The sequence below is a fragment of the Jaminaea rosea genome (genome assembly GCF_003144245.1).
Source record: "Jaminaea rosea strain MCA 5214 unplaced genomic scaffold BDZ90scaffold_1, whole genome shotgun sequence".
NCBI lineage: Eukaryota > Fungi > Basidiomycota > Exobasidiomycetes > Microstromatales > Jaminaea > Jaminaea rosea.
Genome location: NW_020289975.1, coordinates 2291574 through 2309792, shown reverse-complemented (window position 1 = coordinate 2309792; position 18219 = coordinate 2291574). Strand labels below are relative to the sequence as shown.

General features: G+C 59.2%; 9 protein-coding genes across 9 annotated transcripts; 6 read left to right on the top strand and 3 right to left on the bottom strand.

Moving 5' to 3' along the window:
• The first annotated feature begins 59 nt into the window (after positions 1–59).
• Positions 60–1943, top strand: BDZ90DRAFT_277296 (hypothetical protein). Its single transcript, XM_025508993.1, has 2 exons — positions 60–831; positions 906–1943. Exons 1-2 carry the CDS (start codon positions 190–192, stop codon positions 1734–1736), a joined length of 1473 nt encoding a protein of 490 aa, XP_025365483.1. The 5' UTR covers positions 60–189; the 3' UTR covers positions 1737–1943.
• Positions 1944–3289: 1346 nt separating this feature from the next.
• Positions 3290–5044, top strand: BDZ90DRAFT_26402 (glycoside hydrolase). Its single transcript, XM_025508623.1, has 2 exons — positions 3290–4133; positions 4224–5044. Exons 1-2 carry the CDS (start codon positions 3510–3512, stop codon positions 5019–5021), a joined length of 1422 nt encoding a protein of 473 aa, XP_025365482.1. The 5' UTR covers positions 3290–3509; the 3' UTR covers positions 5022–5044.
• Positions 5045–5467: 423 nt separating this feature from the next.
• On the top strand, positions 5468–7899 carry BDZ90DRAFT_229858 (heat shock protein 70). The gene is made up of 2 exons (XM_025505246.1): positions 5468–5760; positions 5863–7899. Exons 1-2 carry the CDS (start codon positions 5519–5521, stop codon positions 7721–7723), a joined length of 2103 nt encoding a protein of 700 aa, XP_025365481.1. The 5' UTR covers positions 5468–5518; the 3' UTR covers positions 7724–7899.
• A 280-nt stretch (positions 7900–8179) lies between these two features.
• BDZ90DRAFT_248516 (hypothetical protein) lies at positions 8180–10755 on the bottom strand (the record flags this gene model as incomplete). Its single annotated transcript, XM_025507627.1, has 5 exons — positions 8180–9018; positions 9076–9712; positions 9776–10241; positions 10329–10524; positions 10599–10755. Coding segments are annotated over 5 exons (2295 nt in total), but the record flags the coding sequence as incomplete, so codon positions are not given.
• A 526-nt stretch (positions 10756–11281) lies between these two features.
• On the top strand, positions 11282–12864 carry BDZ90DRAFT_26281 (hypothetical protein). Its single transcript, XM_025508529.1, has 2 exons — positions 11282–12373; positions 12455–12864. Exons 1-2 carry the CDS (start codon positions 11396–11398, stop codon positions 12770–12772), a joined length of 1296 nt encoding a protein of 431 aa, XP_025365479.1. The 5' UTR covers positions 11282–11395; the 3' UTR covers positions 12773–12864.
• Positions 12865–14127: 1263 nt separating this feature from the next.
• On the bottom strand, positions 14128–14607 carry BDZ90DRAFT_257920 (hypothetical protein; the record flags this gene model as incomplete). The annotated part of the gene is made up of 1 exon (XM_025508013.1): positions 14128–14607. The coding sequence occupies one exon, from the start codon at positions 14605–14607 to the stop codon at positions 14128–14130; it is 480 nt and encodes a 159-aa protein (XP_025365478.1).
• Positions 14424–15790, top strand: BDZ90DRAFT_26277 (hypothetical protein). Its single transcript, XM_025508527.1, has one exon. It carries the CDS (start codon positions 14647–14649, stop codon positions 15547–15549), a length of 903 nt encoding a protein of 300 aa, XP_025365477.1. The 5' UTR covers positions 14424–14646; the 3' UTR covers positions 15550–15790.
• A 491-nt stretch (positions 15791–16281) lies between these two features.
• On the bottom strand, positions 16282–16890 carry BDZ90DRAFT_245140 (putative TIM17-mitochondrial inner membrane import translocase subunit; the record flags this gene model as incomplete). The annotated part of the gene is made up of 2 exons (XM_025507491.1): positions 16282–16469; positions 16578–16890. 2 exons carry the CDS (start codon positions 16888–16890, stop codon positions 16282–16284), a joined length of 501 nt encoding a protein of 166 aa, XP_025365476.1.
• A 311-nt stretch (positions 16891–17201) lies between these two features.
• BDZ90DRAFT_229854 (hypothetical protein) lies at positions 17202–18204 on the top strand. The gene is made up of 4 exons (XM_025505245.1): positions 17202–17433; positions 17515–17709; positions 17783–17827; positions 17908–18204. Exons 1-4 carry the CDS (start codon positions 17334–17336, stop codon positions 18126–18128), a joined length of 561 nt encoding a protein of 186 aa, XP_025365475.1. The 5' UTR covers positions 17202–17333; the 3' UTR covers positions 18129–18204.
• Positions 18205–18219: the final 15 nt, after the last annotated feature.

Below are 18219 nucleotides of genomic sequence, written 5' to 3'. Positions count from 1 at the left end.
TGCTTGGAGTCGACTGGATTCAGCTCCGAGTGGGAGAAATCAACAGGGTCAAGGCCGGACAGGGACAGGGGCTCCACCCAGCCTTCAATAGCATCACGCCTTCGCCATCTTCACTCTTCACTTCTCACTCTTTGACGTCGTCATCGTTCCCGCCACGCTCGCTGAGCATTTGTGTTCCGCCCGCCCGCGATGCCCTCCTCATCATCGGCGCCGATCCCGGGGTCGCCGGCCTTGTCAACCACCTCGACACAAATTCTGCCTCCTCACCTGCCTCAACATCTTCGTCCCTCAACGATCGTAACACGCAAAGACCAGATCAGCTCCCTCAACGCCTACGAAGGGCTCCTGACCGCCTCAAAAGCCTACACGCAAGCCCTCCTCGCCCTGTCCACCGCGTCGAATGACTTCGCCTTCGCATTGCAGGACTGCGCGAGGCTCAAGGGCTCACACAAAGTTGGGCCTCAATTGCACGCAGCGAGCGGCTTGGAGTTTCTGGTTGCGTCACACAGCAAGCTGTTGGCCGATGGCTTCTGGAAGGATTTCTCCATCCCCTTGCTAGAAGCTTTTGATTCGCATCGCGCAGCTGTTGCAGAAAGGCAGATGGCGCATGATAGGGTGATGGCGGAGCGTTCGAGGGAGTTGCAGGAGTGTGAGGAGAAGCAATTGAGAGGAGCGGCAAAGAAGAGGGGGAAGGAGAGGGACTTGGGCAGTTTCAGAAAGGCATTGGAAGAGCTGCAGAGGCTGGTCAATGGGCTAGACGAGGAGAGAGCAACGCATTATGTTGACGTGTTGGGTGCAGAGGAGGAGGAGTGGGATAGGGTTGCCAATAGGGTGCGTAGCAAGGCGGGATATCATCTTAATGATTGTTGCGATGCTGACCACGGCATCGCCACGCTCTCGCACAGGTCTCTCACCTCCTGCGTCTTCAAGTCGAAGTACACGAACGCCTCTCTTCGAAACCGCTCAGCGACCCCGTACTTGAACCGATGCTATCGGTTATTCCGGATCCCTTTGGTGCCTACGCCCAGCCAAACGGCGCCTCCTCCTCCTCCGGTGGCGGCCCATCAGGCTCAAGCTCCACCGGCGGCCCCGACCAGATCTTCAGCGTACTGCAACACCCCTCAGACCTTTTAGGCCGCGATGGCAACGACGATGTCCTAACTCCCGCGGGCTTGCTAAGCCCACGAGCACCTGCAACGGGCCTGTCCAGACCGCCGCCTAGCTCGAGCAGCTCGACGAAGCATCGCGACTCGATCGGCAGCGGAGGCGCAATGTCGCCTCGCCTATCCTCAGCCGTAGCACCTGCGCCGGGCGAGGTGTCCTTCGCGGCTTTGGGCCTCACGAGTGCTAGTCACCCGCAGAGCTCAGGCGCGAGCGGGATAGGCTCGCCGTTGTTCGGGAGCGAGGACGGTTCAGAGGATGGGGAGAGGGGGCAAGGGGAAGAGACGATGACGACGAGTAACGACGCCGACCCGACGACGCCCACGCGCAAGTCACACAGCCTCGCAGCTTCCGATCAGAATCGAGCAGGCGGCTCCTTCGTTGCAGGAGGGGCAGGGCTTGGCCGCCGTCTGAGGAAGGCGTTGAGCATCATAGATGATGAAGAGAAGAGTCGCAGGCAAAGCAGTGGAGCGTATGGTGGAAGTCCTGTGCATGCCGAGGAGCGTGAGGAGGGGGCGCAGGACCCTGATGTCAGTGGAGAGCAGAGCGAGGATAAGCACAGCCGGGATGAGTAGGTCAGGCAGCCCGGACGACTCGGCGACAACCTCTTGATGACCGCGACGACGATCTTGTTGTACCATTTCTTTGACTATCGTTACATTACGTCGATCTTCGATCAGCATGTGCGAAATGCGGCTGCCACTTGACTACCTCACATGCATCGCAAGATGCCCGGCGACCTCTTCTGACCCAGACAATCAACGCGACGCGCTCGAGGGACTCGGCGCCCTTTCATCTCACCAATTCGGGCAGCACGCCCCCCTTTCACCGAGCCTGAGTTGACGACTGAGCGCGCCTTCGCTAGATTCCTCGCGTTCTGCCGTCTTGGCCGACGAGGAAGAGGGGCAGGCTCGTACGTGCGTGCTTCGTACATCCTGGGTCGTCAATATGCGTGTCCCGGCACCCATCGCATGGCGCTCGGCGCCTGCCCGCTGCTCCTCCCCGCACCCTCTTCTCCGCCTTGGCGTCGCCTGCCTGCCCGCGCGCCCGCCAGATGTGGAAAGCTTTCTCTGTCATCGGAGCTGCATGAGCCCTTGACTCGGGACAACGACGAGATGCACAGAAAGACAGGGCGGGACGCCGTGCGATTGGGTTTTGCGCTCGGGCCTCTTCTTAGTTCACTCGACGACAACCTAAGTTCGGTATTCGAAGTCGTCGTTGCTTCTTCGAACACGAACAAGGACGAGACGGGATCCTGCTTCTTGCTCTTCGAGAGGTGTTGTTGGTGGTACCAGTAGAGGAGCGAGCAAGGTCATGGCGGGCTGTGCTGAGCTGTTGGTCCAGGAGATGCGCCCCGCCAGTCGTCGCCTCGCCTAACGTCGCTGGACATCTCTCTCTCGGAGGCTGCCAGCTGCTGCCTCCGCCGCCGTTTGAATGCTCGCCTAACAAGAATGATGCCTTCCTCACTCGTTCTCTCTCCTTGCACGGGTATCATGGAATGCGCCGAGGGGACAGCGGCACCCGCGGCCAACGGCAACGGCACCACCCCTCACCCAGCTCGCCAGCCGGCCAGAGGCGTGCGTGGGCCTGCCTCGCTTCAATCGTGCTTCAACTCCAACACTTGATCGTGAGGCAGCTCAACTGTGTCATCGGCACAGGAGACGGACAGGTTGACGGGACGCAGCCAACACTTAGCCGTTGTGTGCTCGAGCGTCACGCTTGCTTGCCGTCGGCGGCGGCGAAAGATGAATGGATGGGTGAATGGTGCCTTGGCGAGCGACTGCCTTAAGCTCGCTCAACACCTGCTTCTCTACCAACCCTCCTTACCATCACTATCGATACCACTAGCATCTTCTCCTTCGTTGTGACCCATCGTCGCATCGTCATTGTACGCTTGCCACTCTCTCTCAGAGTTCTACCTCTCTTACATCCGGAAAGCAGCCGCTAGCGCTAGCACCCCTTCCTCCGGCGGCACATAACCACACACTGGTGAGTACCACAGTAGCCGTGCAGCATCACCCCCTACCACTCTCTCTGTGTCTTGGCCCTGAGTTGTCGCCGAACCCCTGTTCTTGCCGGTCAATTCGCCGTTCATTGCTGGGACGAGCTGTCAGACGTCAGCGTCGAAGCTAAGCTGCCCTTGGCGGGGGCTGGCACTGCCTTGTTCTCGCCGTCCGCGGGGTTGGCGTCAGGAGACCTTCTACCTCCTCGCGCACATCACATCTTCCTTGTCCCGCTCTTGGCTCACATCACTTCTATCCCCTTGTTCTCCCCTTCGTCATGACTTGTCTTCGCTTCCAACAGTCCCTCACTCGGCCTACCTTTTCAGAGCACCTCTCACCGCCAACATGCTCAAGAACCTTTGCCAACTCCTCACCGTAGCACTCGCCATCGCAGCATCGTCTGGCACTGGTGCCGACGGTCGCAGCGTTTCTCGTCGCTCAACTGCAGTCGATCACGAGGGCGAGACGCTCTTCATCTCGCGCAATGTCACCTCTGGCGAGCTCGACATCCCTTCGGTAGTCGATGAGCGCGGAGAGCCCCTCGATCAGCCTCGCCTCGTTCTTCCTCGAGCTGGCGGCTGGAACTACGGCTCGCAGAAGGTCCGTGGAGTCAATATTGGTGGCTGGCTCGTCTCGGAGCCCTTCATCAAGCCCTCTCTCTACGACAACACCAATGACAACCGCGTCGTTGATGAGTACACCATGGGCCAGTACAAGGGCGTGAACGACGCCTGCTCCAGGCTGCAGAGCCACTGGGCTTCGTGGATCACCGCAGACGACTTCCGTCAGATCAAAGCTGCAAACCTCAACCACGTCAGGATCCCCATCGGCTACTGGGCCTTTGATGACAAGCATGCGACCTACTGCAAGTCCAACCAGTTCGACTACTTGACTAGGGCTGTCGGTTGGGCTCGCGACAATGGCCTCAAGGTCATGATCGACCTGCACGGAGCTCCCTTCAGCCAAAACGTGAGTGAACCCAAAGCACGGCTTGAAGCTGTACGACTCTGACGCTGACGCTCACTCTGCCTCCACGCCTCTTTCCCCCCTCGCTCGCAGGGCTTCGACAACAGCGGTCACCGCGGCAGCGCCAACTGGTTCAACAACAAGGACTACGCCAACCGCGCCAAGGCCGCTATCACGGCGATCGCTAAGCGCTTCACTACTTCAGAGTACGCCGACACTGTGACTTCAATTGAGCTGCTCAATGAGCCCCTCACCACCAATGGCGACTCCGGTCAGAGGCTGCAATTCGCCAAGGACTACGCCTCCGACGCCTACTACGCCGTACGATACGCCCAGGGCTCCAACCCTACGAGCGTCAACGTCGCCTTCCAGGAGGGCTTCCAGAACCTCAACGTCTACGACAACTTCATGCGTCCGCCCAACTTCCAGAATGTCCTCCTTGACCACCACATCTACTCGATCTTTAACGAGAACATCTACCTGAGCCACAAGGATCGCCTGCAATACTACTGCAATCAGCGCGGGGATATCTCGTCGGCCAATGGAAAGCACTACCTTGTCACGGGCGAGTGGACCACTAGCCCCACTGACTGCACTCGCTACCTCAACGGCCGCGGAATAGGGTCGCGCTATGATGGGAGCTACTCTGGCTTCAACTCGCAGGGGTCGTGCAAGGGCAAGACAGGTTCGGGATCAAGCTTCAGCTCGACGTTCAAGTCTCAGCTGAAGGACTTGTTCGACACGCAGAGGAACGTCTACGAGAAGAGCGGGTCAGGGTGGATCTTCTGGACTTGGAAGACGGAGAGCGCCGATGAGTGGTCTTACCAGGCTGGGCTCAAGTACGGTTGGATCACGCGCAACCTCGACTCGGCGGGCAACGTCAAGTGCTGAGCGCAATCGAGGAGCGATAGTGACCATTGAGCGTGCTGCTGCCGCCTACGAGCGGTATTGTGTATATTCTCTTCTCTCTTTCTTGATGGCTCGGAGCCGTATCAACCATCTCATCTTAATGTGCAAGCAATGAATATCTTGACGATTACACGCAGCGTGCCCTTGATGAGCGAGAGGTCTGGGCATAGAACGTGACAAGTCGACGACGTGTAGGGCGTGGGCCTATGGACTGATGAGCTTGAGCGGCCGGTCGTCGTGGCCATTGGTTGCGCCGTCGTCGTGGCATGCTCGCGTGGCCTGGACACGGCGGCCGTCTTCGTGGCTGCTCCACGTCGACACTGCGTGTCCTTGGCCAGCACAGCGGGCTCGAGCGCCCTCTTTCCGCGCGCCCCTTGCGCCTGCAAGGCTGCGAGACTGGCGAATAAGACGGCGTGAGCTTCGTTCGTCTTCTTCTCCTCCTTGCCAACCAACACCATCCCCTCTTCAAGGTAATCAAGATGGCCTCGTCGATGGCTCGTCGCTCCTCGCGAGCAGCATCAGCAGCATCAGCAAGACCGCGATCCTCAACAGCACGACTCACCTCGTCGCTGTCCCCGCTCAACATCCTCTTTGCCATCCTCGCCCTCTTCGCCTTCGCATCAACCTTCGCACCCGCTGGCAATGCTGGCGGCTTTGGTGTCGCAGCTCAGGAGAAGCGAAGCGAGTATGGAACTGTCATTGGTATCGACTTGGGTACAACGTGAGTGCGCGCGCCTCCACGCCAACGCAAATTTCATGCTGCGATGCGAGTCCTAGTCGCTGATTCTTGACCCAAATGCCTTCTCGAACCCTTCTCGCTCAGCTACTCTTGCGTCGGTGTTCAGCGTCAAGGACGAGTAGAGATCATCACCAACGACCAAGGAAACCGTATCACCCCTTCGTATGTCGCCTTCACCCCCGAAGACGAGCGCTTGATTGGAGATGCCGCCAAGAACCAAGCTGCGCAGAACCCCGAGAACACCATCTTCGATGCCAAGCGTCTCATCGGCCGCAAGTGGGGAGACTCTGACGTCAAGAAGGACGCAAAGAGCTTGCCCTTCCAGCTCGTTGAGAAGGCAGGCAAGCCCGCCATCAAGGTCAACGTCCGTGGCTCTGACCGCGTATTCACCCCCGAGGAAGTCTCAGCCATGATTCTTCAAAAGATGAAGGAGACCGCCGAGGCTTACCTGGGCCACAAGGTCACCCACGCCGTTGTCACCGTCCCCGCCTACTTCAACGACGCTCAACGTACCGCCACCAAGGATGCAGGCACCATCGCCGGTCTCACCGTGCTCCGAATCGTCAACGAGCCTACGGCCGCCGCCATCGCCTACGGTCTCGACAAGAAGGGCGAGGCTCAGATCATCGTCTACGACCTGGGAGGAGGAACATTCGATGTGTCGCTCCTCTCCATTGAAGACGGTGTCTTCGAGGTCTTGGCCACGGCTGGTGACACTCACTTGGGTGGTGAGGACTTCGACAACCGCGTCTCCGACTACATGCTCAAGCAGTTCAAGAAGAAGGAGAACCTTGACGCCTCGGTCAACAAGCGCTCCGTCGGCAAGCTGCGTCGTGAAGTCGAGCGAGCCAAGCGCACCCTCTCGAGCCAGATGTCGACCAAGATTGAGATTGAGAACTTCTTCGAGGGCAAGGACCTCGGTGAGACGCTCACCCGTGCCAAGTTCGAAGAGCTCAACGCCGACCTCTTCCGCAAGACGATGAAGCCCGTCGAGCAGGTCCTCAAGGATGCCGGCGTCAAGAAGGAGGACATCGATGACGTTGTGCTCGTCGGCGGTTCCACCCGTATCCCCAAGGTTCAGCAGCTCCTCAAGGACTTCTTCGATGGCAAGGAGCCTTCCAAGGGAATCAACCCGGACGAAGCCGTCGCATGGGGAGCCGCCGTCCAGGGTGGTGTCCTTGCCGGCGAGGAGGGATCAGAGGGTCTCCTCCTCATCGACGTCAACCCCCTCACTCTCGGTATCGAGACCACGGGCGGTGTCATGACCAAGCTCATCCCCCGCAACACCGTCGTTCCTACCAAGAAGTCGCAAATCTTCTCTACTGCCGCCGACAACCAGAACACGGTCCTCATCCAGGTCTACGAGGGCGAGCGCTCCATGACCAAGGACTGCAACCTGCTCGGCAAGTTCGAGCTGACCAACATTCCCCCTGCTCCTCGCGGCGTGCCTCAAATTGAGGTCACCTTCGAGCTCGATGCCAACGGAATTATGAAGGTCATGGCCGCAGACAAGGGCACGGGCAAGTCCGAGTCCATCACGATCACCAACGACAAGGGCCGTCTTAGCCCCGAGGAGATCGACCGCATGGTCAAGGAGGCCGAGGAGTTTGCTGAGCAAGACGAGGCCGTTCGCAAGAAGGTCGAAGTCGTCAACCAGTACCAGTCCTTCATCTCGTCGCTGCAGGCTCAGCTGAGCGACAAGGAGGGACTCGGAGGCAAGCTGGACAAGGACGACAAGGAGACGATTCGTCAGGCGCTCAAGGACGGTACCACTTGGCTGGAGGACAATGCCGAGGCGGAAGCGAGTGACATTGAAGAGCAGCTGAGCGAACTGCAGGCCACCGTTGCGCCCATCACCGCCAAGGTGTACTCGGGCGGTGACGCTGGTGGTTCGTCGAGCGGCGGCGACGACGAGCCGCTGTACGGTCACCACGACGAGCTCTAAGCGCGTCCAGACAAGTAGCATCTCAGTGCAGGGTCAAGGGAGCGACATATCCCCTCGTCTGCTCTCCTTTGCATCTCTTCTTCTCTATCCTCACTTCCTTACACGCCGGTGCTTTCAGAAGCTCAAAATGAAAGATTGAAATTGCTCTAATCTAGCTCGAGTATGCGACTGCTTTCCCTCTTCCCGTACCGGCCCACGCTACTGTCCCCTGTTCCTGTCCCCCACCAGGCCGAGACCAAAGAGGCTGCCGAACTTGCCTCCAGCACCCCCAAATACGCTCCTCGCTCCTACGCCCAGTCCGCCGCCAGATGTCGGTGCGCCATCCCCTCCTGTCGACGAAAGAGGTGGGGAGAAGAGACCAGTCCTCGCCTGGTCCACAGAGCCCGTCGCGCTCATCTGCGCCCCAGTGGCGGTCGCATAAGACGATGCTGTGTCGCCGGGCACGTTGAGCGGTGCAAAGTCCAGGGCAGGCGGAGGGGTGACTAACGCACCAGGTGGGGGCGGGTCCATCTCCAGCGTGGAAAGCAATGTAGCCAATCCAGCAGGGGTGGGCCTGTCGTCTCTTCCTGCCACACTCTCGCTCCCTGTAGCTTTCGCCGCAACCGCTGCATCGACAAGTGCAAAGAAGCGGTCCACAAGCGCATCGCTCAACCTCGCGCCGGCTGTACCCCCTCCTCCAGCGCCAGGGGCATTGCCACATTTTAGGTCGATGGCCTTCTGCAGGTTCGCCAGGCTCGCCAAACCACTTTCCGGCCCAGCATCCCCTGGAGCCCCAGTGAGATCGACGGCGCAAAGACGGACATACTCGCTGAGGAAGGCTTCTTCTCTCAGCTCGCCCTTCTGACTGGTGGCATCACCTTCATCGAGCGGTACGAGCATGAGCCGCAGAAGAGCTTCGACGCGTCCGACGTTGCGTTCTACATGCCTTGCGTAGCCGAGAGCTGACGCGGATGACTGCTCGCTCGGCGTGTGTTGAGGTAGCTCGAGGAGGGTGGCCTTGATCTCGTAGAGGTCTACTAGCAGCTGTTCGATGGCTGGGCGGGAGCGGCCAAGTGAGGTCGGTTGCTGCCCCGGCGTGGAAGGCCGCTGCAGCAGAAGTCGCACAAGCGCGTGAGTCCACTTGAGCAGCACGACGTGGGCGGTTCTGTCGCACCACGAACGGACATAGCGCTTGTTCTCGACGTCCTGCCTGACGACGACCGCAACCGACTCGAGAGAGGTGCGCACCTCGTCTACGTAGCTGCTCTTCCCATGTACTTGCGTGAGGGACAGCCAGGGCTGCACATTACCGCTTCCTCCAGCTGCGGCGTCAAGTCCAGCTGTATTCGCGCCGCTCGAGCCGCTCCCCCCACCTCCGCGCATCATCTTGTGCGGTATGCCCGGCTCAACAGCCATCTCTCCCTCCCTCGTGAGCACCGTAACCGCCGCCGCCACAATGGCCTCGAACACCTCCCTGTCCGGCTCAAGTGTGACTTGCTCTTTGTATTCCTCGTGGATTTTTGCCTTCAGCCTCTGCTCGAGCTGCGTGCACGTATTGGCACAATAATCCGCTGTGTTCAACACCAAGCACCAGCGCTGTAGATCCTGCACGCTTGTGCGCGTGTCAGTTGAGAGGGAGGTGGAGCGTCTCCCGTCCGGCCGGGGAGGACGGGCAGAGAGTAGTGCAGCACGCAGGACGTCTTCTCCGTATGCGCGTAGGTAGCGGCGGAACACGGTGATAAGGTCGCGAAAGGCGGAGCGATTCGTCAAGCGGGAGCATTGCTCGAGAGATTGGCGGTAGAAGTAGAAAAGCTCAGTACTGGAGGGGAGGACGGTAGGGTGGGACCCCGGAGAAGAGGCTGGAGGAGGACCACCGGCATTGTTTGTGATGTCGGCCTGGGAGGGGAGTGTCGTCCCTTGGCGGCGATAATTAGCCATGAGCTCTGCGAGGGCCTTGTCCTGCGCCTCGACAAAGAGACCCAGATAGGGCTCAAAGACGGACGAGATGTTCTCTGCCGCCGTAGCAGCCGCTGCAGGTGCAATAGTGATTCCGCTCGGTCCAGCCGCCGTGACTGGTCTCGGATTAGCCGCATAGATCTGGCTGAATGGCACTCCACCGAATCGTTTACTAGCTTGGGCCTCGTACTCCATGGTAGCCTGCAGAGCCTCGAGCAACGTTGTTACCTGAAGCTTGGGCCTCTCCCTGATCAGTGCGCTTTTGATATCCTCGCGCGTGATGTCCGCAAATCGGGCAGTAAGCGCCTTTGCTGCTTGCCATCCCTCGAGGAAGCCACCCGAGTGCTCCTCGTCATGCTGCTTGACAACGCGACGGAACCATGCGAAGCGACGAGAGACGTTGTCTAGTTGACCGGCTTCGTCTGTTGCGCGGAAGATGCGGCGATACTCTCGTAGTTGAAGGGCACAGTACCAGTCCAACAAGGCGTTGACGGCATCTGATCCTATGGCGTCGAGAGCAAGAGCTGCGTCCGGTACAGCGGTGCTGCGGATGGGAGTCGTGGAGCCAGCTTCTTGGAGGAAGCTGAGGGAGGAGCGCGGAAAGTGCATTGACTGGTCAGCCTCCAATGCTCACATTGGTTCCTAAGCCAGCGATTCTGGCACTCACAACTTCTCGTACTCCTCCATTGCTGCCGTCTTTAGCCGCTGCTGAGCGTCAGCGATGCGTCTTGAGGTGGTCGCAACTCGCTCTACGGCCATAAACGTTTTGAAGGAAGTCTGCAACGCCTTTACCGCATCGAGTGATTGCGCTGCTTCTCTGAGGTTGCGCTCATCTGTCAAGCTTTGAAGTTGAATGGCTCCGGACTCTAATGGGGCGAGACAGTATGCGTCAGTATCCTGATCAAGCCCTAGAGATCTCTCTCTTGGCCTGAACACTGACCCAACATCTGGAGCCTCCTCAAAGTCGTCATGCTAGCCACTAGATTGTTCTTGGCCGTATCTAGGGACCGGATATCCCCCGTGATATCCTTCACCGTCTTCTCACTGGACGTTGCTTTGGTTCTGATCATCTCGAGGCGCTCAAAGAGATCCCTCATCTGCGCGTGCACCTCGCCCGACGGTCCCAACTTTGGCGACGCCTGTTGGCGCTGCACCTCTTGTACCAAGGCATCAATCTCCTCGTCTAGAGTGGACAATTGTTCCCTCATGCGAGCGTGAGTGCGCTGTATTGATGTTGACGAAAGGCATTGCGGCGAGTGGAATTGACGGGCGAGTTGGGCAGTGAGAGATTCGGGATGAGAGGAGGAGGAGGAAGGATCGCCCGTCTTCTGCTGGCCATCGGGGCCATCGGGGCCATCGAGGACATTGGCTATGCTGAGGGCCAATCCCGGTGGCAGCGTCGTCGCAGCAGTGGACGATGAAGCTCCCTCGTTGCTGCCGCTGACAGCCATCCTCGTGGGTGTAAATCAAGTGTTGGAGCTTGAAGTGACTTTAGCCAAGTCGTCCTTTGTCTTCCCGTCTTGTCCGTCGTCGCCGTCGTCGTCGAGTCGACGCCCGCCGATGCGTGGCTCGTGCACGCTTGGACCGTCATGGGCCCCGCACGTTTAAGATTGAGCCCCTTGACTCAGCACCAACAACACCATCTCCGTTTCGTCCGGCCGTCTCTGAGACCTCGACCTCTCACCCAATGGGACAGTAGACGGCTGTGAGCTTCGTGGCAGTCATTGATGCTTCGACATGACGTCTCAAGAAGCAATGGTAGCCGGCCCGGCGGCAGCAGCAACCGGTCCATCAACGATGTCATCGCCTGCTCCCAACCTCTCCATCCACGGACCCGCCCTATCCGGTTGGCAATTCCACCAGTCTCACGGCCAAGTCACCGTCGTCTTCTACGTAGCCCTGTCCGCGAGAGATGAAGACCTTGACGTCCTCATCGCTTCAGATCACGTCGTTGCTGGAATTCGAGGCTACCCGCCAGTCCTCAAGGCCAGTCTGTATGCCCGCATCGATCCATCCGCGTCGTCTTGGCAGCTTGAGCGCAACCAGCGATCCACGTCGAGACGGGCACATCGCTCAGGCAGTCGATCGCGCAGGCAGACAAGTGGTAGTGGGCATGACGATACGAGCTCTAGTGAGGGTCGCGACCCAACCTCTGTTGCTTCATCTTCATCCTCGATGTCGCCGCCGCAGACCCGCCAGAGGACAGGCCAGAACAGCAGCAGTGGCACCGCAAGTACAGGCACACAAGCCCGTTCCACAGCTGGCTCGTCTACGGGTCGCTCAGCTTCGCGGTCCGGCTCAACAAGCAGCTACGAGCTACTAGGCAATAGCCGGGCGTCGTTGCCGCCGAGACCGCCTTCTCCTACCCCCAGCACCGGCAGCGGCGTTATCATCGACGATGCTCAGAGCCACGACAGAAGTGAGCCAGCTTCATCAGCTGCAGGAGTCACCGATAGCACTGTTGCCCCAGCTTCAGGCCCAGCCTCGAGCCCTTCCTCACCGTCATCACCTCGCTCCCCTCACTCAGTCGCCAGCAGGATTTCAACAGGCCCGTCTACGTCCTCATCAGACCCCGAGGAAATCTTTGCTCCCCTCAGCCTGGAGGGCAGCGTGCATTTCGGCACGGCTGCCTCGTCTGGGAGCGGAAGGCCGAGCAGTCATGATGGCGATGATGATGCGATGCATGCTAGACTGGTCACAGTGCACTTGACGAAGGTCAGAAAGAGCAGCGATAGAACGCTCAATTTCGAACATGAGCTGACTTCTGGATGTTTACCCGCTCCCAGATCGATGTAGGCATGTGGCCCAGCCTCATCTCAGGCCCTGCTCCCTTATCCCCAGAGCATGCTCGCGGCAGCGTCGCGATACCCTCGGCCAACGCGGGTGGCAGCGAAAGGCGACGATCCTCTGACTCAAGTGAAGAAGGCGCGATGTTTGGCAGCTCGCCCAGATCTGCCATCTCGTCATCACTGGACAGCGATACGGGCGCCGGAGGTAGCTGGCAGCGTCGAGGACGCTCTGGTACACGGATGTCAGCTGCAGAGAGCACTCTCAGCTTGCACAGCGATGATTCGCATACCGTGTTGGGCTACGGGACCTCTCCAAGATCCATGACCACCGCGACTGATCAGCAGCGCGCCCGCAGAGGAGCTGGCGGTCAAGATGAGGAATCGGAGGGCGAAGCTGCCAGCACTCAAGAAGAGGACGCCCGCTTCAACATGGATCCCGTCTCTCTCGTCCTCATCGGTCTACAGGCTCGCGCCTCAATGACCGCACCACCACCACCCGGAGGCTGGGATGACGGCTTTGAGTACTTTGTACGAAGCTGGCGGACGGCTGATCTGCCTACGGCTACTCGACTTCTGGTACAGGATTATCTACCCTTGCCCTTCAGAGAGACGCGGGAGGAGGAAGAGAGGGCAGAAGATGATCCGCCCACAGCACCACCGCGTATGGTGGCAGCGCTGGGCGGCCGCAAGGCTCTGGCTAGGCTCTACGTCTCGTACGCACGGCTGAGCCTCACGAGCGTCGCCGGAGGGAACGCAAGCCTCTCTGGAACAGGGGGCCTAGGCAAAACAGGCGGAGCTACCACCTCAACCTCAGGTGGTGCGACCCTCCTCTTTCCTTCCGGGTCAGGACACTGCCGTGATCCTTATACGACTTATGCACCAGCGCGCTACTCTCGCGCGCAGAGCGGCGGCGCAGCTCACTCGCCTCCGCCTCCCATCTTCTCATCTCCCTCATCCGCCAACTCGCCACCTCTTCACTCTCCGCCCATGGTCCCCTACGTGAATATGAGCGAAGCACAGCGGGTTGTGCAGCAAGGCCCTCTCCCGTACCTGAGCGAGGCGCTCAGATTGGACGCTGGCATTGGAATCGAAGCAAGCGAGTGGGCGGAGGCGGGCCAAATTGCCCAGATGGCAGCGCTCGAGGTAGAGGCGGAGCGTGCTGCGGACGAGGCAATGGAGGAACAAGACGTGGACGAAGAAGATGGAGGAGGCTTCTTTGCCCTCCCTGGTACCCGTGGGAACAGGAGGCGACGTGGCGCTTCACCCTCAGCAGCCGGCTCAGGGCGACGCTCCCGAGAGGAGGCGAGGAGCAAACGGCCGCACAAAGCCCGTCGCTCAGCTGCGGCTGGCGAGGGCGAAGGAAAAGATCCGCGCCGCAAAGCGAGGCGAGGCAATGCGACTGCTGCTGCAGGAAAGGGCGCTGGCGACATCCTCGACGAGAATGGCTTCGTCGTCAACGTGCTGAGCGGCGCGGCGCTGGTTTCCTTTGTCGTTGCAGGGTCTGTAGCAGTGCTGGGATGGTGGAAGAGGGGGCCGGGCGCGGCGAGTGCTGGGTCGTAAGGGCTGAGGTGTTGGTAGCGGCAACAGCAGTATCGGACATCTCTCTTTTATCGAATACCAGGATATATGCATTCTCTCACTCGCTCCCCTCGCCATCGTCCCTGTCCTCCCACTGGTTCTTTATGCCTCTGCGTACCACTGGGCCTGCGCGACCATCCAGACCAGACTTCCTCCGGCCACAAAAAAGGGACTAGCACTTCCCGCCTTCTTGACGTCGATATTTCCGTACAGCGCCGCCTCGCTGCCGAAATGCACCAGCGCCAGGATGAAAGTCGCAGCGCACAGGGCGTAGACTGGCGTGTTCTTCGGCTGGTAGGCGCAAGCGAATCGTACAAGGGCTGAAAGGATATTCCATGTTCCAAAGAGCCTTGCTGTGAGGGGCGTGGAGGAGAGAGAGCCTGAAGGGGAGGAGTAGACTTTGTGTGATGGGTTGGCCTTGGTTGTTGCATTCTTGCCCTTGGAGGAAGGTGAGGGGGCGTTGGGCGTCGCGAGATTGACGAGGCCGTTGATCAAGGCAGTACTTGCTACGATCCAGAGCCAGATGGGCAGATAGCCCTGAGATGTCGGTGGCAGGATGGACGAGATCATGTTGGACGCCATTGTATTGGTGAGGTGAGAGTCAAGAAAGAGCTTCGATTGATGGTCCGAGCGGCAAAGCAACGAGGCGGAGGCGGAGACGAGACGGCGGACCGGAACTGGCAGTCCATCGAGCTCGGCGGCTCAAAACTTTTGGCGGCTGCTGCTGCTTCGGAAGGAGGTTGGGCCTCATCTTCCTCGTCCTCTCCACCATCCAGCGCAATGCCACCAAAAGCGGCAACGACTCGTCCGCGCAAAAGGAGAAGGGCAAGGAAAGCTCGCACAGCTGCTGCTGCTGAAAGTGACTCTTCGTCCAGCAGCAGTAGCAGCAGCAGCAGCTCTTCGAGCTCAGATTCCTCAGACGATGAAGAGGACACGAAGAAAGCAGCGGCAGGGTCGGCTGCCGCCGTACGCAGGGCTAAGCTGGCTGCCCTCAATAGCGGCTCTTCCTCCTCGTCATCCTCGTCATCCTCATCAAGTGACAGCTCAGATGACGAAAACCATCAAGCCACCCTTTCGGCAGTTGCATCGTCGTCTCGCCCAAGACGCGCAGCTTCCCCCTCTACGCTCGATGGTCGATCGGACGCCGTCGAGCTCGACAGATCGCTGCGTTCTTCTCTGCATGACGATCCGCATCTGGGAGTCCTCTCGAGCAGGAGCAACGTACAAGCCTTGGCGTCTTCTTCGTCAAACCCTTTGCCTGCGCGCATCACGCAGGAGGCAGCCAGGAGACGCAAGGAGCGTCGTGCTGCGAAAGTGCCTTTGAGGGGTGGGGACATCGTTGGGGCTTCTGATAGAGAGCAGCGAGACGGAGCGAGGGTAGGCGATGCAGAGGAGCAAGATGATCAGGAGGAGCAGCAATACCGCCGTCGCACTCGCGAGGCCTTCGGACAGCTCTGGCTCGAGGCCATGACGAGCGAGTTTGGTGATGAGCTGGACGCGTTGAGACGGGTGAGTGGACGCTGAACCTCGCTTCAAGTTGAGACCCTCCTGCTGACTTGCTTGCCCTTTAATCATGCAGCGCGAGCCCAATCTTACTCTCCCTGGTCCAGATTCAAGGTTGCCATTGCTCATCGATGCCCTCTCAGCGGGGGCGGAGACGTTTGCGTCTGGTCCTCGCAAGGCAACAAGGACTGAGCTCGATGACGACGAAGGAGACGAGGCGGACGAGGTCGGGTTGGTGATGAGGAGAAGGAACAAAGAGGAGCAGCTCAAAGCTGTGCTAGAAGGAAACGGGGATGGGGACGATGAGGAGATGGCTGATGCGTAGCGGGTTAGCGCAGTCGGCCCCCATGTGTACTTGTAGAGGTCGCAATTTGACAGACGCTGCCAGCAGTCGGGCGCGACCAGTGAGACGAATGAAGCGTCATTACACAATGTTACAGTGATCACGTAGTGGTGGTGATGTGGGAGCCAGACGAGGACGAGGGTGCGTTTGCCAAGTCTTGATGATGTGCTTCGTGCCCTCCTCGTCGCAGTCTATATCGTCCATCTCGGCCCTGGTCATGCTAGTGGCCGCTGCCATTCCCTTCCCTCCTCCTCATCGTCGACACGTCCGGCTGACGACGCCTTCCAAGTGGCTGGCCATGCAAGTCCCATATCTGCATCGCTCATCACCTCATTATCAAATGGCTAGCCTCCATGCGGAGCCCGCCTTTGTACCCCTCTGCTGATGCTATCCACGGACTGTCCTCCCATCTACGCCGATGACGCAGTCTGCGGCAACGCCGGCGCTCCTCCTGGGGCAGCTCCTGCCTCTGGGATCATCGGCGCCACCTGCTTGTTGCCCTCTGCCATGAATCTTTGCACCAATGCGCCCACTCCCTCGAAGCATCCCAGGAGGATACCGCACATGATACCTGAGCCTACCGCTGTCTTTGGCCCAGCTGCGAGCGAGAAGGGTGGAGGGCGAGATGAGGACAGTCAGACACCTTGCCCAGCATATCTTTGCCCTCCCTGAAGCCAGCTTTCATCATCGTCCGCTTGGCACTCACATCGAATTGCCAAGCTCCCACCAGTCATAAACCCAGCCATGATAGCGTTCCAACTATCTTCCTTCTGCCTGATCCCCTTGATCGCACAATCGTAGCTCGAGAACATGCCACCCCACACACCGAAGTTGCCTCCCAGTACCGGCGCTCTTGCCTTGATGGCTGCAATGGAGGAAGGCATGCGGAACCCTCGTGGTGCGTTCTTGGCTCCTTTGATGCCGTGCCAGATTGTGCCACCTACCACACCCATGGCGAATGCACCTCCGAAATCGTTGAGGATGACGTAAGGACATGGGTCTCTGTCGTGGGCTGCCATTGTGTGATGTGTAGCCTCGGGGGAAAGTGGGAGGAGGTACGGGAAGAGGGAGAAGGTCTCAAGGAAGGTGAGCGAGGCTTAGCCCGCTGAGACGTGTTCGTGTGAGGTGCCCGCTTTGGCTCGATGCGGAGCGGGGTAGGCGATGGGCTAACGCAGCTGCACTAGCTTATGGTGATGGTGCTGATGTCGCAAGACTAGCCCGTGCTGTGACTATCTCTGAGTGGCGATGATGAAGGCTCGAATTGAATGGCTGCTTGCTTTGTTCCAGGAAAGCCGCCCAATCGTCGATGGCATTGGGCCCACTCCCGCCCTCTGACTTTTGGTCATTTCGAATGCGCGGCTCCGCGCCGGCTCAGCATGACGCCGACGGGCGTCGATGGATCGATAGGCTGATCGCTGCCTGCATACCGTGGCGAGCTCGCAAGCATAGCCTACACAGCATCATGGCCCTCAGACAGAAGCTTTGGACGCATAGGAGGAAGGCTGACTGGCTCTATGTCGCCTTTATGGGTGTGCACTTGCTGGCTTCGGTGCTGGTGGATGGTGAGCATGCGGCGCCTCATCTCGCCCGGCGGCATTGATGCATGCTGATTTGCTTGCTCTGTCTGCTCGCTACCCCTGAAGGCCAATTATTCTATCCTCAGAGCTGCATCCCGGAGGTGCTCGTCAAGACCAAGCAAGACTATCTCAGGCAGAGCAATGACCCTATGGTTGGCAAGCTTGGCCAGCCCGAGGTGGCTTGGTTCTGGATGGCCGTCGTTCTGGAGATGACATGGCAATGCCCCGCTTTCGTCTTGGGCATTGTCGGGCTGGTAAGAGGCGAGTAGACGGCGATGAGCACGAGGTTCAAGCAGGGCTAGCGGCTGATGATTCCTCATGTCTGCGCTCACAGACGATTGGAGAGTGTGGCCCCTCCTAGTTGGGTACAGCTCGCTCGGTACGTATTGCTGCTCGCTATCGCTGGTGTGACCAGGACAGCTGCTTATCATCTGCTCAATTTCCCATCATCGCACACAGCCTTCAGCTCAACCCTCTTTGTCATCTGGCAAGTCATCGCAGGCCCAGACGCTCCCTCTCTCTCGAGCGAGCAGCTGCGCTTCCTCCTCCAGAACTACGTGCCTTTCGCGCTCATGCCCCTCATGATGCTCATAGACCTCACTATCCGCTGCACTGTCGCCCTAGCCTATGCTCAGTGCAAGCTTGCCACGACGATCAGGAGCGACAAGAAGACCTCGTAGATACCAGCGAAGGCATGTGATTACGTAATGACATCTATGTTCAAGCGGCGGCTGGTCCGCGAATATTTTGTGGAATTGGATTGATTGACTT

Coding starts and splice junctions, on each gene's coding strand:
- BDZ90DRAFT_277296 (XM_025508993.1), top strand. CDS start 190: ATGCCCTCCTCATCATCGGCGCCGATCCCGGGGTCGCCGGCCTTGTCA. Junction 832..905: donor GGGATAGGGTTGCCAATAGG/GTGCGTAGCAAG, acceptor GCTCTCGCACAG/GTCTCTCACCTCCTGCGTCT.
- BDZ90DRAFT_26402 (XM_025508623.1), top strand. CDS start 3,510: ATGCTCAAGAACCTTTGCCAACTCCTCACCGTAGCACTCGCCATCGCA. Junction 4,134..4,223: donor GAGCTCCCTTCAGCCAAAAC/GTGAGTGAACCC, acceptor CCTCGCTCGCAG/GGCTTCGACAACAGCGGTCA.
- BDZ90DRAFT_26277 (XM_025508527.1), top strand. CDS start 14,647: ATGGTCCGAGCGGCAAAGCAACGAGGCGGAGGCGGAGACGAGACGGCG.
- BDZ90DRAFT_229854 (XM_025505245.1), top strand. CDS start 17,334: ATGGCCCTCAGACAGAAGCTTTGGACGCATAGGAGGAAGGCTGACTGG. Junction 17,434..17,514: donor GGCTTCGGTGCTGGTGGATG/GTGAGCATGCGG, acceptor CTACCCCTGAAG/GCCAATTATTCTATCCTCAG. Junction 17,710..17,782: donor CATTGTCGGGCTGGTAAGAG/GCGAGTAGACGG, acceptor CTGCGCTCACAG/ACGATTGGAGAGTGTGGCCC.
- BDZ90DRAFT_26281 (XM_025508529.1), top strand. CDS start 11,396: ATGACGTCTCAAGAAGCAATGGTAGCCGGCCCGGCGGCAGCAGCAACC. Junction 12,374..12,454: donor TCACAGTGCACTTGACGAAG/GTCAGAAAGAGC, acceptor AGATCGATGTAG/GCATGTGGCCCAGCCTCATC.
- BDZ90DRAFT_229858 (XM_025505246.1), top strand. CDS start 5,519: ATGGCCTCGTCGATGGCTCGTCGCTCCTCGCGAGCAGCATCAGCAGCA. Junction 5,761..5,862: donor GGTATCGACTTGGGTACAAC/GTGAGTGCGCGC, acceptor CTTCTCGCTCAG/CTACTCTTGCGTCGGTGTTC.